Genomic DNA, 21516 nt, shown 5'->3' with positions numbered 1-21516 from the left:
ATTGATTATTTTGTAACAGTAGGACAAGTAAAATGAATTGACGTGTGCTTCAACTCTAACCTATATTCGAAGAAGATTTTCCGAAATTTTTATACTTATTTATAAAAACAATAGAATATGCACCTATTTAAGCGAAAGTTTGGTGATGCTATTAAATGATGAAAACAATATAAGTCTAGCTTTTATGTGTCAAGAAGAGACTGTTGCTTAACATCCATCTTGTGGTTTTAAATTTCAATCCTAACGTAAGTGCTGTGCATTGAAATGACTTTTATTCCTTTGAGCAAAGTGTAAACCCAATAAATGAGTTCTCCTGAAGAATTACTAAATGATCAGGATCCTGATTATGTTTCGGCAACCTCCAGTGATCAAGTTCAGCAGAAAATTTATGAAGAAAATGGTAAACATATTAACTCTATTAATAATATTAATTTAGATAACATAGGTATTATTGTGATATTATGTGTTATATGTATTAATTCTAATAAAACTGGTTATTTTTAACATTGATATAACAAAATTTTTACTTGAGCAACAATTTTTCTTCTCAGAATATATTTTTAAGCGTAAAAATACACAGATACATGAAAATCGAAGGTGGAGGGGCGTTATACTCCATATTTATATTTATTTAAGCATCTAAGATCCAGTTTTAATTGTTATAGGCTTTAATTTTGACTTGCGTATTCACATTATGTGATCTTAATAAATCGTTTATTATCATTAAGAATACTTTACTACTGATATTGGATGTATTTAAATAATACTTTTTTCTTTTTAGCAAGGAACACTACTGCAAAAAAAATAACTGCAATCATAGAAAAGGAGTTTTCACTGGAAATTGATTTGAAGGAGAGGGAAATTTTGCAAATACAGGAGAGATTACATAAAGCTCTGAAGATCTTTCATCTATTACGTTATGTCATAATTACTAATTTTTACAATCGTAAGCAATGTCAAATTTCCCAAGCTGCGGAAACAACGAAACAGACGAGAATTCATCCTGCGATTAAAACTTTACTTGGAAAGAGTCCTAAATTTACTGATTATACAGATCTCGCAGTGCCATCAACGTCTACTGATCCTCGATTTTTATATGATGACAAGTCTTTCACATTGAACTCAAGTACCGTGTTTAATAACATACTTAAAAACGAAGAATATGCCAACAAGAATGATGGAGCGTCACAAGGTGAAAAGCGAAAAATGCCGGAAGAAGAGATTCAACCTCGCAAGATACCTCGTTACGTTCCACCAAAGAGCAACTTGCCTGAGAAGATATGTCCGTCTCGTGGAAATAGCCATAAGGTCTGCAAACGCATTGTCGTCGGCAATATTTCTAAGTGGATCTCACCGGATTGGCGAGAGGATGCGTCTAGCCACAAGTGGACGATGTATGTGCGTGGTGACAAAGACGAAAAAGCCGACATCAGCACTTTCGTCAGTAAGGTGAGGTTTTTCCTGCATCCCAGCTACCATCCGAATGACATCGTCGAGGTCACATCGTACCCGTTTCATTTGTCCAGACGGGGATGGGGCGAGTTCCCTCTGAGAGTACAATTGCACTTTAAAAACGTCTTGAATAAGCCCATAGATATAATTCATCATCTGAAATTGGATCGTACTTATACAGGACTGCAAACCTTGGGCTCTGAGACTTTGATCGACGTGTGGATTCATACGGATGAATCTCGTAATTCTGAGAATAATGACCATAAATCTGTCAAGTCTTCAGTTAATGACACTTTTGCAAAAGTAGAATTAATTGATAGTTGTGAATCTACTGATATGCAATCAGAGAAATTTACAGACACGTCACGGCTTAACATTTTCGGAGAAATTCAAGTAAAAAAAGAAGAGCCTAATTCGGAAGTACAAAAACGATATAATTCATTGTTGGATTTAAAGTCGATAAAAAATTCAGAAAAAATAAAAACGGAGTCTAACGACGAACTAACTACTTACATATCTAATGATAAATATAGAGAAGCAATGTGTCATATCAAACACGATCATAATTATTTTTACAGACAGTATTTCAATTCTTGTCATTTTACAGTAAAAGAAGGAAACATGACTGTGGAACATTTTCCGGAAAATGACAACACAACATCTGCGAGTAATTCATCAACAGTCGAAGATAACCAAAGGAAATCTGATACAGCGGTTTCCACGCATAGAATTAACGGTGATATTCAGTCTTCCAGTAACTACCAGCCTTTAGCATCTTCAAATACAATTATGAATGATTTACAAGTGACATCAGTAAATGCAGCATTCCAAGAGAACAATAAACGAAAGGATCTATTATTCGATACGGATAAATCCTTTCAAACAAAAAATTCGAAGAATGATACTTTTAGAATTTTAGAAACTTCTTCGGCCAATGATACAGTGACGGCGATTAATGGTTTCCGCAAATCACACGATATCTCGATCGATTGCTCCTACGATTTACAGAAAACTGCAAATTCTTCGGAAACCGATTTACAATTGAAACCTCTGCAAATCTCCATACCACCGAACATATTCCCGTCATCAACCAGTAAGCATATACTTCTGTTGAAGGATAAAAAGTCGATACCGGTGGATCTCACGAATATTCTTCCATCAAAATCTAGCGAAAACTTGAGGATGCTCGTTGATGGCGTCGTGAAAGTTTCTGTCCCAAGCGTCGTAAAACTAAATGTTCCCATTTCTCAGGGCGTTAGTATCCTGAAGAAGACGTTTAATATTAACGCAAACACACAGCAGGAAGATACTGTGAACAACAAAAAAAAGACTGGGGTACTCAAACTGAAAGATACTAATAGTCTGTTGCTAAACGTTAACGAGAACGTGCCGATTCTGAAAATAGTGGACTCGCACGATTCACGATATAACTACAACGCTACCGAGGCAAAGAGGGTCATTCCGTCGGTTGACAAGCAAGAGTTTGCGAAATCCGAGAAGACCATGGTGCAGCGGACGAAGATCACGCTGGGCAAGGACAAATTCAAAATTCAGAGCAAGAAGGATGTTTATGAAGCGGTTCTCCAATCAATTAATACCACAAATATCACCGATATGGAAGCGTTAATACGATTTATTATACGTCGATTGCCAATTATTACGCAAGACGTTCGCGATCCCGATTATAAACGGCTGCATGCTTATGCGTGTTACAGCGAGGAGAAATATTTGTCGTACAACGTCGGTAAACAACGAGCCATAGAGTGGTACCGCGCAAAAATGATTAGAAGCTTTCTGCAAATGAAGCCGATTTTAAGTGATCAATTGTGGAGCACCAAGGAGATTATGCTATGGGCGAGACTGCACGGCTACACGCCGAATTGGAGTGTCTTCGGCGTTCAGGAAACAGTAGGAACAAGCGATACGAAAAAACTATCCGATATCACCACATCTACTACGGTTTTGTCCACATGTACAGAACCGATTGCGTTGCAAAAATGGCTGCAGACCTGTCAGCAAGAGCCTAATTGTCAGTCAGATAATTATATCAATGACGAAGAGATTGACGTTGAATCGTATGAGAGTATTAAGGAATGTCCGCGTAGAATCACAATTGATCGAAGAAAAACCGGCAGGAATATCAGTTATTCAACTGATTCTACATTAATACCGATTGAACTTGATAAAAATTTGCTACCGTTTCATAATTTCGTGTGTAATACCGCACAAGAAATTGGCATCAAAATCGGACCGGAGGAGATTATTCCTGGTGTTGTATATTGTGCAGCTAGTCGTGTAATAATGCGGGTAAATATTATTTCTGATATAAATTATACTTATTTTTGTATTAGAGTGGGTTCAAATCTTGACAGAAAAGCAGGAAGCAGGAAAGCAGTAGCCAATCAAAACTTGGTAGTAAACAGTATAGAAAGCTATAGAAAGCCGAAACCAGTGACTACTAGGTCTACTACTACGCGAGTTTTGATTGGCTGTCACTTTTCTGTTTTCTGTTTTTCTGTCTAGATCTGAACCCTTAAAATAACAAGTGCATTGTCACTGTTACAATTGTGTTCAGGTTGTCGAATGTTTCGTGGAGGATCTCACTCGATCATCACTGGCAAGAGCTTGGGAAAGAAACAATAAAAATGAGTAATTATAATTTTCTGTATCTTTTATTGCGTTTTGTAAATAACAATCTATCATTTCTCATTAATTTATATTGCAGATGTCCCAAACTTATTACGCTAGACGATGTCCGTAATGCTCTTGCGAATCGAGAAGAATTCGACATTTTTACGAATGAAGGTTTGGGTTCGAGACAAGAATTAAATGCAACAAAACTGTAACAACACGTGAGCTGTCGCTAACGAACGATTACTTAGTCATATTACTGGATTCCAGAATACAACTAAGTAATCCGTGTCATTTTTAAATACAGTAAAAGAAAATCGAAGCACACACACACAGAGATGCAAGTTTTCTACATGGAAAAACTCTAGCTACTCGATTCATTTTAATCCCAGCCAACTGGAATCCTGTGACGATTAATTTCATGTTGCAGCCACTCACGGATTGGTTCGAAGTAAAATAAAAACGGCTCCACGCGATACTCGGAGTATCCTGTTGTAAAACGCAGCGCGTGTCTCCAATTTACTTTACTTCCGAGTTTCATGATCGACCTGGAAGTGTAAACTGAGTCACAATCACTTTTTTATATAAATTCGTACATCTTTTTCTATGTTCTCCATAATCGAATGAAGCATTTAGATAAATATTGTAAGGAAGTTATTTTTTTACTTCTTTCCCTCCTTTTTTTTTTGAAGAAAACCAGAATTAAAGTTATTGTTTTGTAAGAATTCATGCAGTTAAATTTTCTTCCAACCTTAAGAACTTTCCCGCATTCTTTGAACCATAAATGTCGCATTTGTGAAGAGGTAAGTTAAATGCCTTTGAACCAACGGGTACATTCAAGGATGCCTCGCACATTCCTTGAAATAACTGAACTTGCAGAAAGTTTCCTAGGTAATACCTATTAATACCAAATTATTTGTTATACTGAGTGTTCCATTTTGACTTTTATCGAAATATTTCGAAAATTATAAAAGATACGGAAAAATGTTTCAGACAAAAGTTATAGGTCTAAAAAGGTCTATTTACTGATCATATCTATTTGACACTGGGTGGCGTTGCCAAATTTTTTAAACAGAACTCTCTAAATTATTGCATATTATTATGACTCTTCCTAGAACCTCTCTTTCCAAGACACTATAATTTAATTCACTTTGGGTCAGCTGTTTTGAAATTATCGAGATTTTTTTTAAGTTATTTAATGCCTGATCTTGGCAATGCCACTCAGTGTGAAATGGATATGATCAGTAAATAGATCTTTTTAAATCCTACAACTTTTGTCTGTGAAACATTTTTCGTATCTTTTATAATTTTCGAGATATTTCAGTGTCAAAGTTAAAATGGGACGTCCAATATAATTTCATTTATATATCCTTATTACTTACATATTGAATTGCTTTAAACTTACCCAGCATAAGGTATATTATGGACAATGTGAAATTTCGCCGCAGGATCGAAGAACTTCTCAGATCTCGGTGACGGCGGCACAACGCCCATGTATCGACGATGCAAATACCACCAGAATGTGTTGTATTTCGAGGATTTTATCTTGCCGGAAAAGACAGACCATCTCCATTTCTCTATTATTAGTCCATGGGACAATTGTGGTATTTTAAGTAAAGCTTGCCTTAGAAGAAGAGCTATTTCTAATGAAGCTTGAGTATACGAATTTACTTCAGACGAATTATCGGATGACGCGAACGCATTACGTATTAATCCCAGACGATGCATGTGTCCAAAAGAAGCTGTACCATATGAAATGGCATCGCCTATTGACTCGTGAAAAGCACTGTTGATTCCATTCTGAATAAAAGAATATATTTTACATTATACAAATTAAAAGGAAACTTTTTACTAGCCATTAACATTTTTCATTGTCGGCTTCCAATTTGGCTTATGTAGCGGTTTTTATTTAGCATTTGGAAGTCTTGTAGAAAAGAAATTATGTGCTGAACGAATTATCAATTAATTGATATTCACTCAATTTATGGTTTATATAAAGATTTAGATTTTCCGACTTTCACTAAAAAATAACCATAACGATTAACCATAACTTTGAATGATTCATTCAGCACATAATTTTTTTTCTATATTTTACATTACAAATACTAAAAAAAAACACTACCAAATTAGAGGTGATCTAATGAAAAGTGTTAAAAGGATCTTAAAGTCTATATTATATACAGACTAAACCATATAATTTTTTTATAACAATTTTTTTTTTCCTCTTTTACTGATTGAAAAATCATTTTCTAGAATTAAAGTATACATATTGTGAAGTGGAGTCTATGCCGAGAACGTAAAAAAAAAATTCAAAATCGAAATTTTCTTTACCATTTCTCAGTCCAATATAGCGATCCAGAGCTGTCACATATATCGTAACAACATTTGCTTTGTATAACAAATATACATATAATAACTTTATATACAAATTATACAATCTGTACTTATACGAAATAGTAGTCCATAAATTAATGTAGTTTCCACGAAGAAACGACACGGAATTCTTAAAATTGGACTTATATGTCTAATTAAAACATTATTATTTGTAACGTTATACGAAAATTTATGTGTGGCATACGTAAGTGAAATATTGATGTATTAATGACATTAATCGTCCTACTTACACTATAACTAATTATCTTTGTAATTTATATGTTAGAAGAATAGTCAGTTGGTTTTTATCAAAATAACGATAAGCAGTGTGAATTTATAATATAAATATAAATCAGTTATATACAATTCAATTTTTAAAGGGATTAAATACCTTAAAAAATGACGACTGATTTTGATAGGCCATGTAATACTGTATGTGACCAATCTCATGATAAATAATGTTGAAATCTTGCGGTTGTATTTCTAAACACGCAAACATTCTAAAATAGAAGCGCAGTTGAATTTAATTGAGCAAAAGCTACAAGCTAATTAAATTACTTTAATACAATAAATTTTATGTCCTTAAAAGTAACATTTCGGTCCATACATGAAGTCATTATCAGTATTATAAACGATAATTAAGTAATTAAAAGTGATCATTATTTTGCATTTAATGCAAGAACTGCTGGTAAAATTAAACGTGATTTTTAAAGTTTGTTCCATGCAACTCTTGGTGCAGTGACAAATCCTAGTAAACTATGAATATAATTGTTATAACATAGATGTAAGTGATATATATTTACATAGATATAAATATATAACATAAATATAAATACTTATCATTTACATCTATTTATGTAACAGTAATACTCATGGTTTGCTGGGATAATACGGAAGAAATTTGTGAACAAGAAGAATTCGGTACTTCATTGACTAAATTGCAGACCGTAATGCAATCTCTCGTGTTCTAATATGCAGATTGTACATTATATGTTTGCTAAGACAGCAATAGTATTTTCATTGGTAGCAGTTTTTGTATAATTATGATTGATAACATTAAAACTATCAGTTTCTTGAAGAGATTAACAAAGTTTGCTAAATATCCATCAAGATGGTGGATTTTGTTTTATATAGACATTTTTTAGCATACATATAATTTGAGTTCACACGTGTTGCGTTTTCACTGCACCTCAATTTTTGTAATTTTTAATTGTTATATAACATTGATAATGACTTCACGTATAAATCGAAACGTTTGTTTATAAAGACGTGAAATTTATATCTATATTATTATTAAAAATAACTTAATTGGCTCGTAGTTCGTCTAATTATTAGATTTGTTAATCATTTGAGCCGTTTTCTTATCTCATTTAGATTTATAATAATTGAACTCGTGTTACATCTATTTCTATAACTTGTAATAGAAATACCTGAAGTCATCTTTCTTGTACATGTTAACTGCAGTTGCATGGCAGCCAGATCTCTTGCCAGTTTCTTTTTCAAAGATAGAGTTTTTCCAGAATTTTGACGGTAACGGCGGAAATCCAAGAGATACATAAAAATCTTCCGCAGTTTTAACCATTTTTATTACGTTGTAATTTTCTTGTATCATTGAGTCCGTTAGATTTAGCATGCCAGTGTAATTTGGAAATACTATATCGATCAATGCTTCCCAATTCTGCGACCATAAGTTGCCTGTAAGAGTAACGTTAACATGCGAAAGAAATAGATACATTTGCTATCTTTATTATCAGAGTTGTGCGCGTTACCTCAAAAAAGTAACCCGTTACTTTTTGAAAAAAGTAACTCGTTACCGTTATTACCATTACTTAAAATGTAACGATTCGTTACTTTTTTTTATAATGCCAAAAATTATTTGATTTTAAAATTACATTAGCTGATAATTAATATTAAATGTGAAATAAATATTTAAACTTGAAACTCTACTAAAAATTTACAGTATATAAAGGTATATAATGTATATAATGTATGTATGTATGTATGTATGTATGTATATAATGTATTTTATTATAAATGTATTTTTTTTTTGTTTGTTAGTCACTTTTGATCGTAGTTTACGGGAAGATCCTGGGTCCTATTAGGGAAAAAAGTTACGATCGTTATTAAAAAAAGTAACGAAAATAGTAACGCGTTACTTCCCAACCCTGTTTATTATGTATTTATGTTTATTATTAACTTTTACTTTACCTAATAAATGAGCTGGAATTGGTTGAAACATATCAACAATATCAGGATATAATTTCGCGAGTCTGAATCGTACGACAGCATGAAGAAGGCGATAGAGTGGCTTGACTTGTCGATACATTTCTTCAAAAACGTTTTCTAAATCTAGAATTTCGTATTCCTCTCTCCAATATTCTCCAAAGTCAGCGTAGCCTTAATAAAATTTGATTATTATTAATATTATTAAAAATATGTGAAAATATGATCCCTTTTCTCTTTTTAAGGATGCTAATGTGAACTATAAAAAAGAGTTACCAAAATTTAAAAATTGCAAGTTTCTTAAGTATATATTATATAATATACACGTATATATTATATAATATTATTTAAAATATAAAATAAATAAATTTATATTACATAAGAAGTTCAATTAGGTGTCGAGTGTATATTAGTGTGTATAATTTATATATCTGTTTTATCCATGTTTTTAAATCTTTTTTTATTGAAGCGGAATGAGATATTAAAATGTTTTGAATAGTGCACAACATAACACAAATAAATGCCAATTGCAAAGTAAAAATCTAGTTTTTTTTTAACGCTTTATATGTTGTTATGCTGCAGTTACGGCACAAATTGGCACAAGTAGAGCACTTGCAATGCAGTACAACTTTACATAAGTGCAGTTTTGAGTAAATACTTTTGTATCTTATAAGTAAAGAGGAATGCAAATGAATTTTTACATGAATATTTATATTAAGAGTTTTTAATATTATATATAAAGAATTTAATTAATAACTTTCTCATCACACACAAATAAGTACCTACTACAAAATGCGATTTTACGTAAGAACCAATGTCAAGAAAAATCAAATAATTATAAAACAAATAAGAGAATTGTGCAAATTTTACACAAATATAATCAGAATTAATAATAGAACACACACACAATTTATAAAATTTTTATATTTTTTAGTAATGCTCTGAAATATGATACATATATCCATAAAATCTCATAATTTAGTAGGTATGAATGTTGTTACCATTTTTTCGTGCAGCAGCATTTTGAAGATTGACTAACTGTGTAAAAAATTCTTTCGTGCGACTCTTATGATTTCTCCAAGCAGTCCAAGCCCAACGTAAATCTTTCTCGTTTCTAAATAAAATGTATTTATTGAGAAAAAGAAGATTCAATATTTTTTCTTTGCGATGGAACGATCATATTACTTGGTCTAGAAGACCTTCAATAAAACTATTTTTGAAGAAGTATAAAATATTAGGAAAAATATCAAGACAACGATCTGTATTTTTCAAGGAACAACAAAGAATACTTTTTAAAAAAGAATTAAAATTATTACTTGGGTTATAATAGAAAGGTCTTCGAAAGGAATTAAAATAACGTATTGCAACGCACCTTGAAGTTGCCATTAACTTCTCGATGTTTAATTTACCGTCGTAACATTTTCGTATATAATTTTCAACTTTACAAATCTGTGCAAAGTTATATGCGGATGACAATAATTCATTGATAACAGTAAGTTTTCTGCAGAAAAAAACATGAAAAAACACAAAAAATGGAATGAAAATTAGTATAAATTTAACGACTTAAAAAAATTTTCAATCTTGATTATCACATATTTGCTATACCTTATTGTATTATCCGTATATTTTGGTCCTTTGCACAAAAAGCGTAACAATTTTTCGTTTACAGATACGCCATGATTTTCAAAATCCATCAATTCTGCACACCATTTATTCTTTAAGTTTTGTTTTAATCGAACAAATTGTACATACATTTCTGATGGTACGGTCGAGTAATTTGCAAGAGTTTGCCACTCCAACTCGGCGATTGCTCGATTTAACAATTCAAACGTATTATCTATCGAATTGATCATTGTTTCATAATCGTTTTCTTTTGCTGTAACATATAAATCCATCACAAAATAGATATTCCACATTGCACATAATATTACAATAATATTAATTTAATATTAAATAAAATCTAGCAAAAATATCGCTGAAATATTACTGTCATTCTAATATTACAATATCTGCAAACTGAATCATAGAAATATTATTGAAACATCACAGAAATATCACCGTAATAATATGTACCTAATACTTCTATGATTTTATGTAATGTATATATTTATTGTTTATATAATGTTTTATAATATTTTATATAATGTTTATTTTTGTTGATTACATTTATGTAATATATATTTATATTGGGGAGAATTAAATCACATACATTTTAGAGAATTTTTTTTAATTTATCGAATTGATTCTTTTGATAGTATTTAAATAATTATTCTATAGTATATATGATATTAATTAAAAAATAATAATTGTCACACAGTAACTATATTACATAATATCGTAAATTATAAATTATGTATTATGTATTATATTTTATTTCGTTTTAAACGAAACTTTTTGTTTACGCTTAACAAATGTGTCACTAGTATAAAAAAGAACATTTAAAAAACTGATTTCTACAGATCCTCTCGAAATATTTTTCTCACTACGTCACTGTGCAGGATTGTATTAATTAATTGACTTGAGTAATTCTCAATTATTTTAATATTTCAATAGATCAAGTTATATAACATTTTTTCCATTTTACTTACTTTTCGCAGTGACGTTATTGATAAGAAGAATGATATATATTGCGAGACGAAGGAGAAACATATTTCGTAGACGCTTTCTCGAATCAATTGCCATGTCTTGCAAACGGCGATGTCGTACTGTCGTTCTGTAGAGAAGGATTAATACTATCGTGGAAAAATAAGAGTCTTCATCCGTATTCGAGAATCGATTGACTGTCCGTGCGCATTTGCGCCATCCTTCGTGTTTTTTTTAGGGCGAAGATATACCTTTAATTAAAACTTACGCATTGTTTTACTTGCGCTAGCAAAATGTTTTTTATTACAATCTGTACCTGATTCTAATCGTCTTATTCACTGCGAAGAAAAACATTCCAACGTCGTTACTTATTCTCCCATCTGGCGTCCTGAGAAAACGAAATTTTTATTGAAATTTCGGGGACCAAAAAAGGGATTGCTCATGAAAAAATGCTTTTATAGATAAATTATTAGTAAAAATTTGCGTGAGAATTTTACATATATATAATTTTTCAAATTTTTTTATACAGAATTATTCAAAATTCTGTGCAATTTTATGATCTTTTAGAAATTTGTTTAGATTCAATAAAATTTTAGATATAGTGACTTAGTATTTCGATATTCATTATTTAAATTTTGTATATTTCTTGGTACGTAATATTGAAATCTTTTAGAATTTTTGATCGAAATTATTCCATTTCTCTGCATTTTAATCTTTTTTTTTTTATAGAACAAGGAAATAATCGAGAATTTCGATCAAAATCTATTTCGAATAATTTTATACGTGTGCTCCCAGGAACATCGAAATATTAGAGACTGACGACAGCTTTTGACAAAGCTTTTCAAATGCTGTAGCGTAGCGCCTTTTCAATCTATATTTCGATTCAATTGTACGATATTTAAATATTTAATTACAATTATACGAATGATACAAAAACCTTTTTAATGATATTTCATAACTTTCCATACAAAATACAAATGATAAGAACGTTGTTTCTCAATTCACCTCCTTTGTAAATATTTTTGGTTGAATGATGTAAAAATAATTAATTAATTGCAATTAACTGAATGAACAAACTTTTTCAATTGCATTTTAAAACTCATACGAAATACAAACGTTTTATTTAAAAAATGGCGTCTTTTGCAAAAAGACTATAAAGCTGGAAACACAATAGGCACAGGCAACAGGGAATAACGAGCCGTCCAATCAGAGCTCTGAGATATAAATTCGATATTATATCCCAGAGCTCTGATTGGACGGATCATTATTCCCTGTTGCCTGTGCCTATTGTGTTTCCAGCTTTAGGCTACATATTCCAAAATGTCTTTTGTGAAGAAGATTTTACTCTATATATACTATAGTATAAGTTACATGTATTATATATTATATAAGTAAAATTTTCCTTGGAGAAGACGTTTTGGAATGTACAGACAAAACAGAAAGCAGAAAAGCAGTAGCCGATCAAAACTTGCGCTAGTAGTAAATAAAATGAAAAGCAGAAAGCGGCGATCACCAGCGCAATTTCTGATTGGCTGCCGTTCTTCTGCTTTTCAGTTTAGATTTGAAGCCGATATTCATAGGCCGGTATTTATTCATAAGTCACTTCTTATATATTCGAAACTATCTTAAGTTCAATCTTGAGATATCACGAACCAATCAGAACAATGTAAGAGCTGCGCAGAATAAAAGGAACAGAGAATAAGAATTTCCACCTATCAGAAATCATGTACTATGGAATACACCCTGTTTATTCCGCAGTATATGATTTCTGATAGGTTTAAATTCCTATTCTCTGTTCTCATGAATATGCAATATATACCACAATATATCCTTACTTGGGGCTTTTTTATTTTCGTGTCAGCTTGACAGCTGGCTTCCTCGTTCACTCCCGTAAGAAAGGAGCTCGTTTCGCAATTCTCCTCATTTTCATGTATGTTACATGTATGTTTCACGTCTTTCATATTCGCATCCTCCATGCGTGATGCAGTCGAGACACCCGAGGCGTATTCCTTGATGTTGAATGGTTAAACGGTAAACCGTGATAAACCGCGATGCCGTGGATCTCTGGGGATCGAACATCGATGATTCAGAAGAAGAAAAGGAAAAGTAGAAGAACGTCAAACGCGGAAGCGAAACATGCAGGGCAGAATTTTCACATTGCCGGCGCATGTTGGCGCATGCCACTCACAAGTCGGCTGGCGCGTTATCGTTGATTCCTGTATGCGTCAATGACACGTCACGAGCAGTCATCGATTGAGGCTGAAATGACCGCAGAGCTTTTTGCGGCATCGAAAACTGCAAATCTTGTGTAATATGGTGGAGATTAAGTCTTCGTGGTACGTCAAAAATTGATTGTATCATCGCGCAACTTGTGCATAATTTTCACATGTTTATACGCTCCAATAAGTATAGTTCAGTCAGTCAATAGGTCGATCAACGCTATATTTACAATTAGATGGATACGATGAGGTGCTCGAACATTTCGATCTTTCAGTTGCGGATTACTGATTTAATGACCGGTAAAAAAAAACTACCTTTTCTATAAAACTATAGTTGGCTTCATAGAATTTAAACAAATACTTTATTATAGATTTTATATACTAAAATTAAAAATTTATTAAACAATAAGTTCGTATTATTTTTGCAACGCAAATTAAATTGAAATAAAAGTTTAACGAACAATTAAGGATGATATTAAATTAATATATTATTTATTTATTAACATTTATACAGATACGCAAATTTATTTATTAATTAAAATTTATTAATTAAATAAATTTTTTATTTAAAAAAGAATTCATTATTTAATGTGTAATGCTATTATATTTATTTTTAAAATATATATATATTTTTTTTTAAGTGGTAAAATAAAAAGTTTGTAATATATATATATATATATATAGTACTTAAAGTTTTTTTTTTTAAAAAATAGGTTATATTGTATAATTTCCTTTAGTCTCTCAATAACTTTGTCAAATTTCCTTGGAAAATATTTTCAATTAAATTTTTTAAATGTGTTTTCAAAGTTTTCCCATTCAAGTTATACTTAGTGCTTCAAACAAGAGTTCTTATTAATTATTCTGCATTCATCAATCTTATTATTCAAAATTGCCAGATCTTCAAAATGTAAATCTGAAAACTGCGAAGACCATTCAAGCTGTTTGTGGTAGACATGAAAAAAAGTTTAACTCTTTTTTGCTGTTTTTCGACTTTTGAGTCATTATCTTACTAAAAAATAAAATTATCTTCGAGCCCAAACTTCAACAAAGATTCCTTAAAATTTTCATTAATTACGTCAATATAAACATCTCGCCATCATAATTCTATCAATTTTGTCAAAATTTCCTCTTCTTGCTCATAAAAAACACCTCCAGATCATAAATATTTCCATTACCATGCTTTAAAGTTTTTTGAATATGGTAATTTAAAACTTTTTAAAGCTTTTCTTCATGTTTTTTTCAGACTTTAATCGAATTTCAAGTTATTTGGATAAAAAAAATAAATTGGAGGGAACGTTTGTCACAGAATAGGAAATCTTGTAAAAATTATAGTAGTTATAACGGCAGGTGTTTATATTGACATAATTAATAAAAATTAGGAAAAATGTTTGTTGAAGTAGACTTAAAAAGTTATTAAGGCTAAAAAAATCATATTAATTGTTAATTAGAATTATAATGTTGTTTTCTAAAATAAAAATAACATATATGTTACATTAATTAATTTTTTTATTTTGTTACATTTAAATATTTAATCTTTTAAAAATAATTATAGTATTATACATTAAAATTGCTCGCAAAGATCTGAACATTTCGGGTCGATTTTGTTTGCAAAGCTTACTGTCTCCTCACTACCGTTCGAAGCTCGATGGTTGATCGTGTATAGTATAGCTTTGTTTCTCAGGAGAGTCCTTATATCAAAAGTATTCTGGGAGCATACCTTTCGCCCAATCATTATTGAAACATGTTTTTTTATTAAATAATTTATTTTTAACAAATTTTCTTATTAAGAACACTGACGAAATTAAAAATAATATAATAAGTCAGGCAAATGAGAATGCGGTGCGGTATTTAGCGCACAAACGTTATGTACTGTAAGAATGAAATACTTTTAAACTTACTTAACAATTATCTTCCAATCGAACGTTTTTCAATCAATAGAGTTGGAATCATCTTCAGCGATAGAATATCAAAGAATAAAAAAATTGTTCCATGTATCAGAGACGAGTTATTTTCAAAATTTACTCGTATGAACATTTTATTTCAACGCAGAAGCCAACTTGTTCGGTAGTTTTTGACAAAGTTAAAAAGCATGATTTCCCAAGCATTTAAAGTTTCGTAAAAAGTTTAAAAGAACAGTTTTCTTTCTTTTTCCTCAAAAGGAAAGAATAACAAAAAAGAATACGTGATATTAAGAGAAATCTGTGAAGAATTGCACTTTAATCATTTCATATTTCGCGCGAAATCTATGTTCGCGGTTTTTGCGTGAAATTGTATCTTTATAAAAAGATACAATTTCACGTATTAAAATAATCAATTGGAGCGACAGATCTGTTGCTGTTATTATAGTGGCTAAAATTTTGTGTTGGAGTGATCAAATTGGAGGCAGATCAAAATAAATTTCCGAATTTATTGAACAGAACCAAAAATCCTTTTACAGAATTGAAGTAAACGCAAAATTAGATGGTGGTGCCATGGATTTTGTACTAAAATCGAAAAAAGTTGGAAACTTATACTTTTTCTATTCGTAAAACTATCACCTGACGTAAATGTTTTCTTAATATAGTACAAGAATTTTACAACTCGTATGAACTAAACAACAGTTCAACACTTAGGAGTATTTCATGAACAAACAATACCGAGTTCGCAGAACTGAGATTGAAAGCTCCAAAAAATAGATTTTTATTGAACTGCAAATTATATATATTTGTTTCCTTAACGAAGATTCAATATGGTAACAAACCAAGAATTACGTCTGACAGTAGTTGCTCAATTTTACGAGAGATGGCAATATGTTAGATAAGGACAGACGAATGCGTTTGAGTGAGACACAACGATATATAACATAATATAAGAAATGAATGAAAGATGTCACGAGTATCGAATTTGGAATTTAAAAAATCTGTAATATTGATCTCGATCAAGTTCGGCCGTCGCTCCAGCATTCCCTTAAACAGTTTCAACTACAAGTCATCAAACGCTCTTGACAGTGCTGCCGCATCATGTTGACCGAGCAAAACATCTTAAGACCTAAACATAATGCGAGGCAACAATGATAGCGATAGAAATAGAGGAATCCAACATACCGAAATGCATATGTCACTGCACACAAAGGAACAGAAAATAAGGCGATAAATTTCCAACGAGTTGGAATTCTGTGTCTATCTCCTTATAGCCTACTAATCAGCATTCAGATTTTTCATCTTGAAACAGATGGAAGTCGGAAGAATATACTACATTCTATATCAGCTATTGGTTGGTATTTTTATTTCTTTCGCAGCATTGTGCAATAAGAGGCGACAATTGTATATTGCTTATTTTTATACTATTCATATCGCTTTTCTTATTACTCTGTTGCCTTGCAATATGCCTAGGGCTTTATATCCTTACATTATAGGATACGTTTTGAATTATGCATGTAGCTTGTAAACTGCATAGAAATTCGTTCTGATTTAATCAATGCGCGCATTTGAAGCGCTTTGATAGCGCTGAGAATTTCTTAGATTGTACTATCCGTACTAAATTCTTAGCACTCTCTCCAGTGCATTGACTGCTTCTATTTTGACTTGAGGCAGTTGATGCGTCTGATGCATTCATACAGTCTATACGCTTCATCTGTAATTCGGAACGAATATTCGTGGTACTGTGACCCTTAGATATAGATCAGAAATCCTTCTAAGAACTCTAAAGAAGAAGAATGAGTATTATAGTGAAGAAGTCGAAACTTAAAACTTTGAAAGTTGTTAATTTTATTTATATAATTAGTTTATTCCATTTTAATTAATTACGAGCTTTTAAATTTGTAAGTCGATCTTTAAAGTTTGATGTTATGTTACGTTATTACGTTAAAATATGATACTTTTAATAATTAAAAATTATAGGTCTTCTAAAGCGACACCTCTCAGAAATTAACTGTTACACTTTATTGATATATGATCTGTTCAGTTAATTAAAGAAGTACATAATATATATATTTGTGGCTTGTTTCTATATCAAATCAGCTAAGAACGAATTCTACGAATGTGAGAAAATAAAATTTTTATGATTTTTTTTTACAAATTGCGTAATGTAAATAATAGTGACTACATTATTGATAATATACAATATTACGTCTTTTTAAATGCTTGTAATTTCCTAAATAAGTTTTATTTATATAATTTTCTTTCTTAGTTTTTTCATAATACAATTTTAAATATAAAATCCAGGTTTAACTACTACACCTGTCACTTGTAAAACAAATCATTATTGGAGCTAAAGACAATCGTGAATTAATTGGGAAAACCTCTGTAAAACTATTTTGTTACATATGTGCATTTTTCAGAACAGCATGAAGTAAATATGCATATAGGTAATTCAATAGAAATGTTTTATAACGAAGTGGAAAGATTCTGGAAAACTCTTATGTACATTCACTTGTAGATACTTTACATAGATAATCATATAAAAGAAAAAGAATATGAATATGTGGTATTACTGTATACTGTATGTGTTAGTTTTGGAAGCCATTTTGTCAGACACTCAGTTTTACTTATCTTATAACGAAAAAATTAATTATTACAAAATTGCAAACAATATTATAAAAACTGCTTATACTATCTGATAGAAGACACTTTTTGTACTTATATTTAAAAAAATTTATTTTTGTTTAAAAATAAAGTCTAAAGAAATATTGTCTAAAAATAAAGTGGTATATCGGTATCAGTGACCTCTAATATAATTTAAAATATAATATTTTTAATTGTTAATTTCTTTAATTTGTAATTAATGAGAAGACCGCACAGGAAATTGTTCCGAATAACTAAAGCGTTTTATGCGCATTGACAAAACAGAAAGATTTCAAAGCGCTGCGCAAAAGTAATGCAGTCCATGCGTTTCATACACAACGCACTCGGAACGCACTCATGACTATAGAACATCATATTGGACTAAAAAATAGTGAAGATCTCAATTTCGAAATTTTTTATCGTTCTCGATATAAATTTTACTTCACATGTATTAATGCGTATACTTTAATTCTGGGAAAGGATTTTCAAATTTGTAAAGAGAAAAGGGTAATTGTTATATAAAAATTAAACGTTTTATCAGTAAAACAGACGTCTTTAGGATCCCCTTAATATATTTTGTACGCGTCATCGGCGCCTAGTGCCACGTTCGTTAGAGCTTGGTACTTTTTGGCCTGTCCCGCCGCCGTTCCGCTTGACATGTTTGCAATCGTCTTTTTAGTTTACGGCCGACCGCCGGGCGCCGACGACGTCGCGATCGGCTTGCTTATCACCGAAGTAGAACAGTCCGATGTTGATATTTCGTGCTTCCCTTTTCTTTCGTTTTCCTCTCTCCTTTTTCTTTTACTATCTCCCTCTGAAAGTCGCGATTCCGGGAAGTTCGCCAGTCGCCAGACGCATGATGCTTGCCACGTGCTCGAGGATCGTTTAAATCGGTATGATATAACAAGCGCGTCGTTTCTCCACAGTCGTAGCTTTATTTTCCGCAGACGTACTAACTCATATCCTCTTGATATAAAATAGATGCGTAATCGGATGTAGGAAAGAAAAAATGCAAATGGACAATAGAGAGATTCGATATTTTTTTGGGTTTGTTTTTTAAATTCTACTTTTTATTGTTTCTCTCTTTTTTCCTAAACATCTAATAAAAAAATATCTATAATAATATGGTTTATTAAAAAATTGTAGAGTTATTCGTACTCTCAAATTCTAACAGACAAAAATATAAAGATATTGAGAGAGAGAACTAAGGAGAGTCAAATGCAGTTAACTGTACGTAATTATAAAAATATATTCAAGTTTAAATTATACAAACGATAAAGCTAATGAATGGTTTATTAATTTAGTAGTTTTTAGCATTATTTCAAATAAAGATTAATAAACATTTTTTCACACATTAGAAATATTTTATTTTTCCGCTGTAAAAGCAACATAAATGATAATATTTCATGAACGATTACATAAAATACACTTTATTGCACATTTTATTGTCATACAAATATTTTACAAAGCTGTAATAAAGTAAATATATTATTTCATTAAAAAATGAATTATCATTAAAAACATTGAAAAAATAATTTTAAATTGAAACTCTCATTCAAGTTATATGTATAAATCTTTTTTACATAAAATAATTTTAGTTTGTTTAATTTTTTTATAATTATTACTTATTGTTAGACAAATCATTGAGTACATATACTTTAATTATAAATATTAGTATATTAGTTTTATTTTAACTACAAAGTATTATAACATAGTATAATTTATAAAGAATAGACTTTTTTTTGGCTAATTAGAAATAAATCTTATTTTTATTCACCTTTTTTTGACACGTGTCGATTGATCTGCGTGGACTTATTGTTAGTTAAATTTTTCAAGTTGGTTGCATTTAATCTTCAGTTTCCTCATGTATAAAATAAATTCAATTTAAGTTCATATCGATTGATCGACAAAAAAGTTATGGAAATTAAGGATTGTCGCTTTAAGATGATAATTTTTAGAAAGAAAAAGAAAGACAAAACATATAGAATTCACGCGAAAATTGAATTTCTGAGAGAAACGAGGGGCTGACATTTATTTTAATGTCCCGAAAATCTAAAAACAACTCCGATCCAACTGTTCTAATAGCTGGACCGATGTATTACAAAGAAAAAGATTGTAAAAATTCCTGGCCAAACTAAAAGAAGCCTGAAGTAAAACAAATACATGTTTATATTCGGTAGTCATTTCATTATTATAACAATTACGCTAATACGATGCTAATTATATGATGATGTATTTTTAAAACATAAATTGATTATTTTATTATATATTCATTTGATTAATATATTCGTTATTTACGTGACTTAAATATGTACATTTTAATTCGTACTTCATTATTAAAAATATTAGTAAACAGTAATATATTATAATATTATTTTTATCACTAATTTTAATCATGTTTGTTTTTTTTTATGTAGCGACTAATTATTATTTTCACTCTCGTGTTTTTCGTGTGATTCTTGCTTTTTGTTTTCATACAAACAACAAATAACACAATGATATAGAGAGAAACTGAGATCTTATTGTTACAATTTTCGGAATTCCGATTCCATTTTTGGAATCGCGACTCTATTGTCGTGATAAATTATCGAAATTGTCGTTAAATCTAACAATTAATAAAAATTAGATTCTAGTGTAATTCCTTTTAAGGATATATATAAGTATCTGTATAATTGTTACAAATGTATTAATACTTATTTATACTTTGAACAAACTATGTATTATATATATCTAAGAGTTATGTTCATAACATTCTGTTTTTATTGAATAATATATTTTTATTATTTTATTTGTCATTATTTTGATCGTTATGAACTAAAATTTTATAAATGATAACAAAAATCTAAATTAATACTTTTAAATGCAATTTAGAATAATTTAATTTCATTTTTTTTTCATAAATTTAATTTTAATTTTTTTCTTAATTTTGTTATCATTTTGAAATATCCCTTAAAACTGGACCGTAACCGTACGTATATACGACAAAGAGGAGGGATGCGTAAACTCGAATTACATAAAACGCAAAAATAGCATTACCGCAAAATATCATAAAAGCATTAACTGGACGATGGACATACCTCTTCTTATCCCACAAACACCTTATTAATTGAAAAACAAAAACATGAAAAAAGATCTTTAAAGAGTCATGTATAAATGTAGTCAGAAATACCTAGAAACACGTAACAATAAGCAGTAAATGAATTAGCCAATCACAATAGAGCACGTAAGGCAATAACCTTACATTATCTATACTAATTGGCTGATTTGCTTACTGTTTACATCTTATTGCCTTACATTTATATCATGATCTTATAGGCTATGGAACAAAAAATTTAAGTATCAAAATATATAAAGTAATAAACAAATTGGTCAATCATAATAGAGATCGAAAAGCTATAACATAAACAGTAGCAAGTTCACATTATCGGTTTCCTTACTACTTACTCAATATCTTATTTAAATTTATTTAAATAAGTTTATATATATATATATAT

At 30.4% G+C, this 21516-nt stretch overlaps 3 protein-coding genes across 8 annotated transcripts in view; 2 read left to right on the top strand and 1 right to left on the bottom strand.

Moving 5' to 3' along the window:
- The first annotated feature begins 250 nt into the window (after positions 1 to 250).
- On the top strand, positions 251 to 4316 carry D12 (YEATS domain containing 2 homolog D12). Its single transcript, XM_018539116.1, has 4 exons — positions 251 to 400; positions 782 to 3759; positions 4028 to 4101; positions 4178 to 4316. The coding sequence occupies exons 1-4, from the start codon at positions 304 to 306 to the stop codon at positions 4296 to 4298; spliced, it is 3270 nt and encodes a 1089-aa protein (XP_018394618.1). The 5' UTR covers positions 251 to 303; the 3' UTR covers positions 4299 to 4316.
- Positions 4317 to 4450: 134 nt separating this feature from the next.
- Positions 4451 to 21516, bottom strand: part of LOC108773321 (angiotensin-converting enzyme) — a 24559-nt gene continuing 7493 nt past the window's right edge. Inside the window, exons 2-10 of the mRNA XM_018539082.1 lie at positions 10285 to 10555; positions 10052 to 10180; positions 9681 to 9793; positions 8665 to 8853; positions 7887 to 8151; positions 6848 to 6956; positions 5489 to 5883; positions 4835 to 4981; positions 4451 to 4631 (exon numbers count right to left, since the gene is read on the bottom strand). Coding sequence (XP_018394584.1) covers positions 4466 to 4631; positions 4835 to 4981; positions 5489 to 5883; positions 6848 to 6956; positions 7887 to 8151; positions 8665 to 8853; positions 9681 to 9793; positions 10052 to 10180; positions 10285 to 10555 — 1784 coding nt within the window. The 3' untranslated portion in view covers positions 4451 to 4465. The remainder of the gene's footprint in view (positions 4632 to 4834; positions 4982 to 5488; positions 5884 to 6847; positions 6957 to 7886; positions 8152 to 8664; positions 8854 to 9680; positions 9794 to 10051; positions 10181 to 10284; positions 10556 to 21516) is intronic.
- Positions 13742 to 21516, top strand: part of kar (monocarboxylate transporter 10-like protein kar) — a 23952-nt gene continuing 16177 nt past the window's right edge. For 4 of the 6 annotated variants that reach the window (XM_018539117.1, XM_018539121.1, XM_018539123.1 and 1 more), the window contains exon 1: positions 18754 to 18915. The gene's annotated coding sequence lies outside the window, so the exon portion shown is untranslated. Of the gene's footprint in view, positions 13782 to 16671; positions 16734 to 18753; positions 18916 to 21516 lie in introns of those variants that run through there. The other 2 variants (XM_018539120.1, XM_018539119.1) reach the window with 2 other exon arrangements.

This window comes from Cyphomyrmex costatus, unplaced genomic scaffold (assembly GCF_001594065.2).
Source record: "Cyphomyrmex costatus isolate MS0001 unplaced genomic scaffold, Ccosl1.0 scaffold205, whole genome shotgun sequence".
Lineage (NCBI taxonomy): Eukaryota > Metazoa > Arthropoda > Insecta > Hymenoptera > Formicidae > Cyphomyrmex > Cyphomyrmex costatus.
This window is presented reverse-complemented; position numbering and strand designations above follow the sequence as displayed.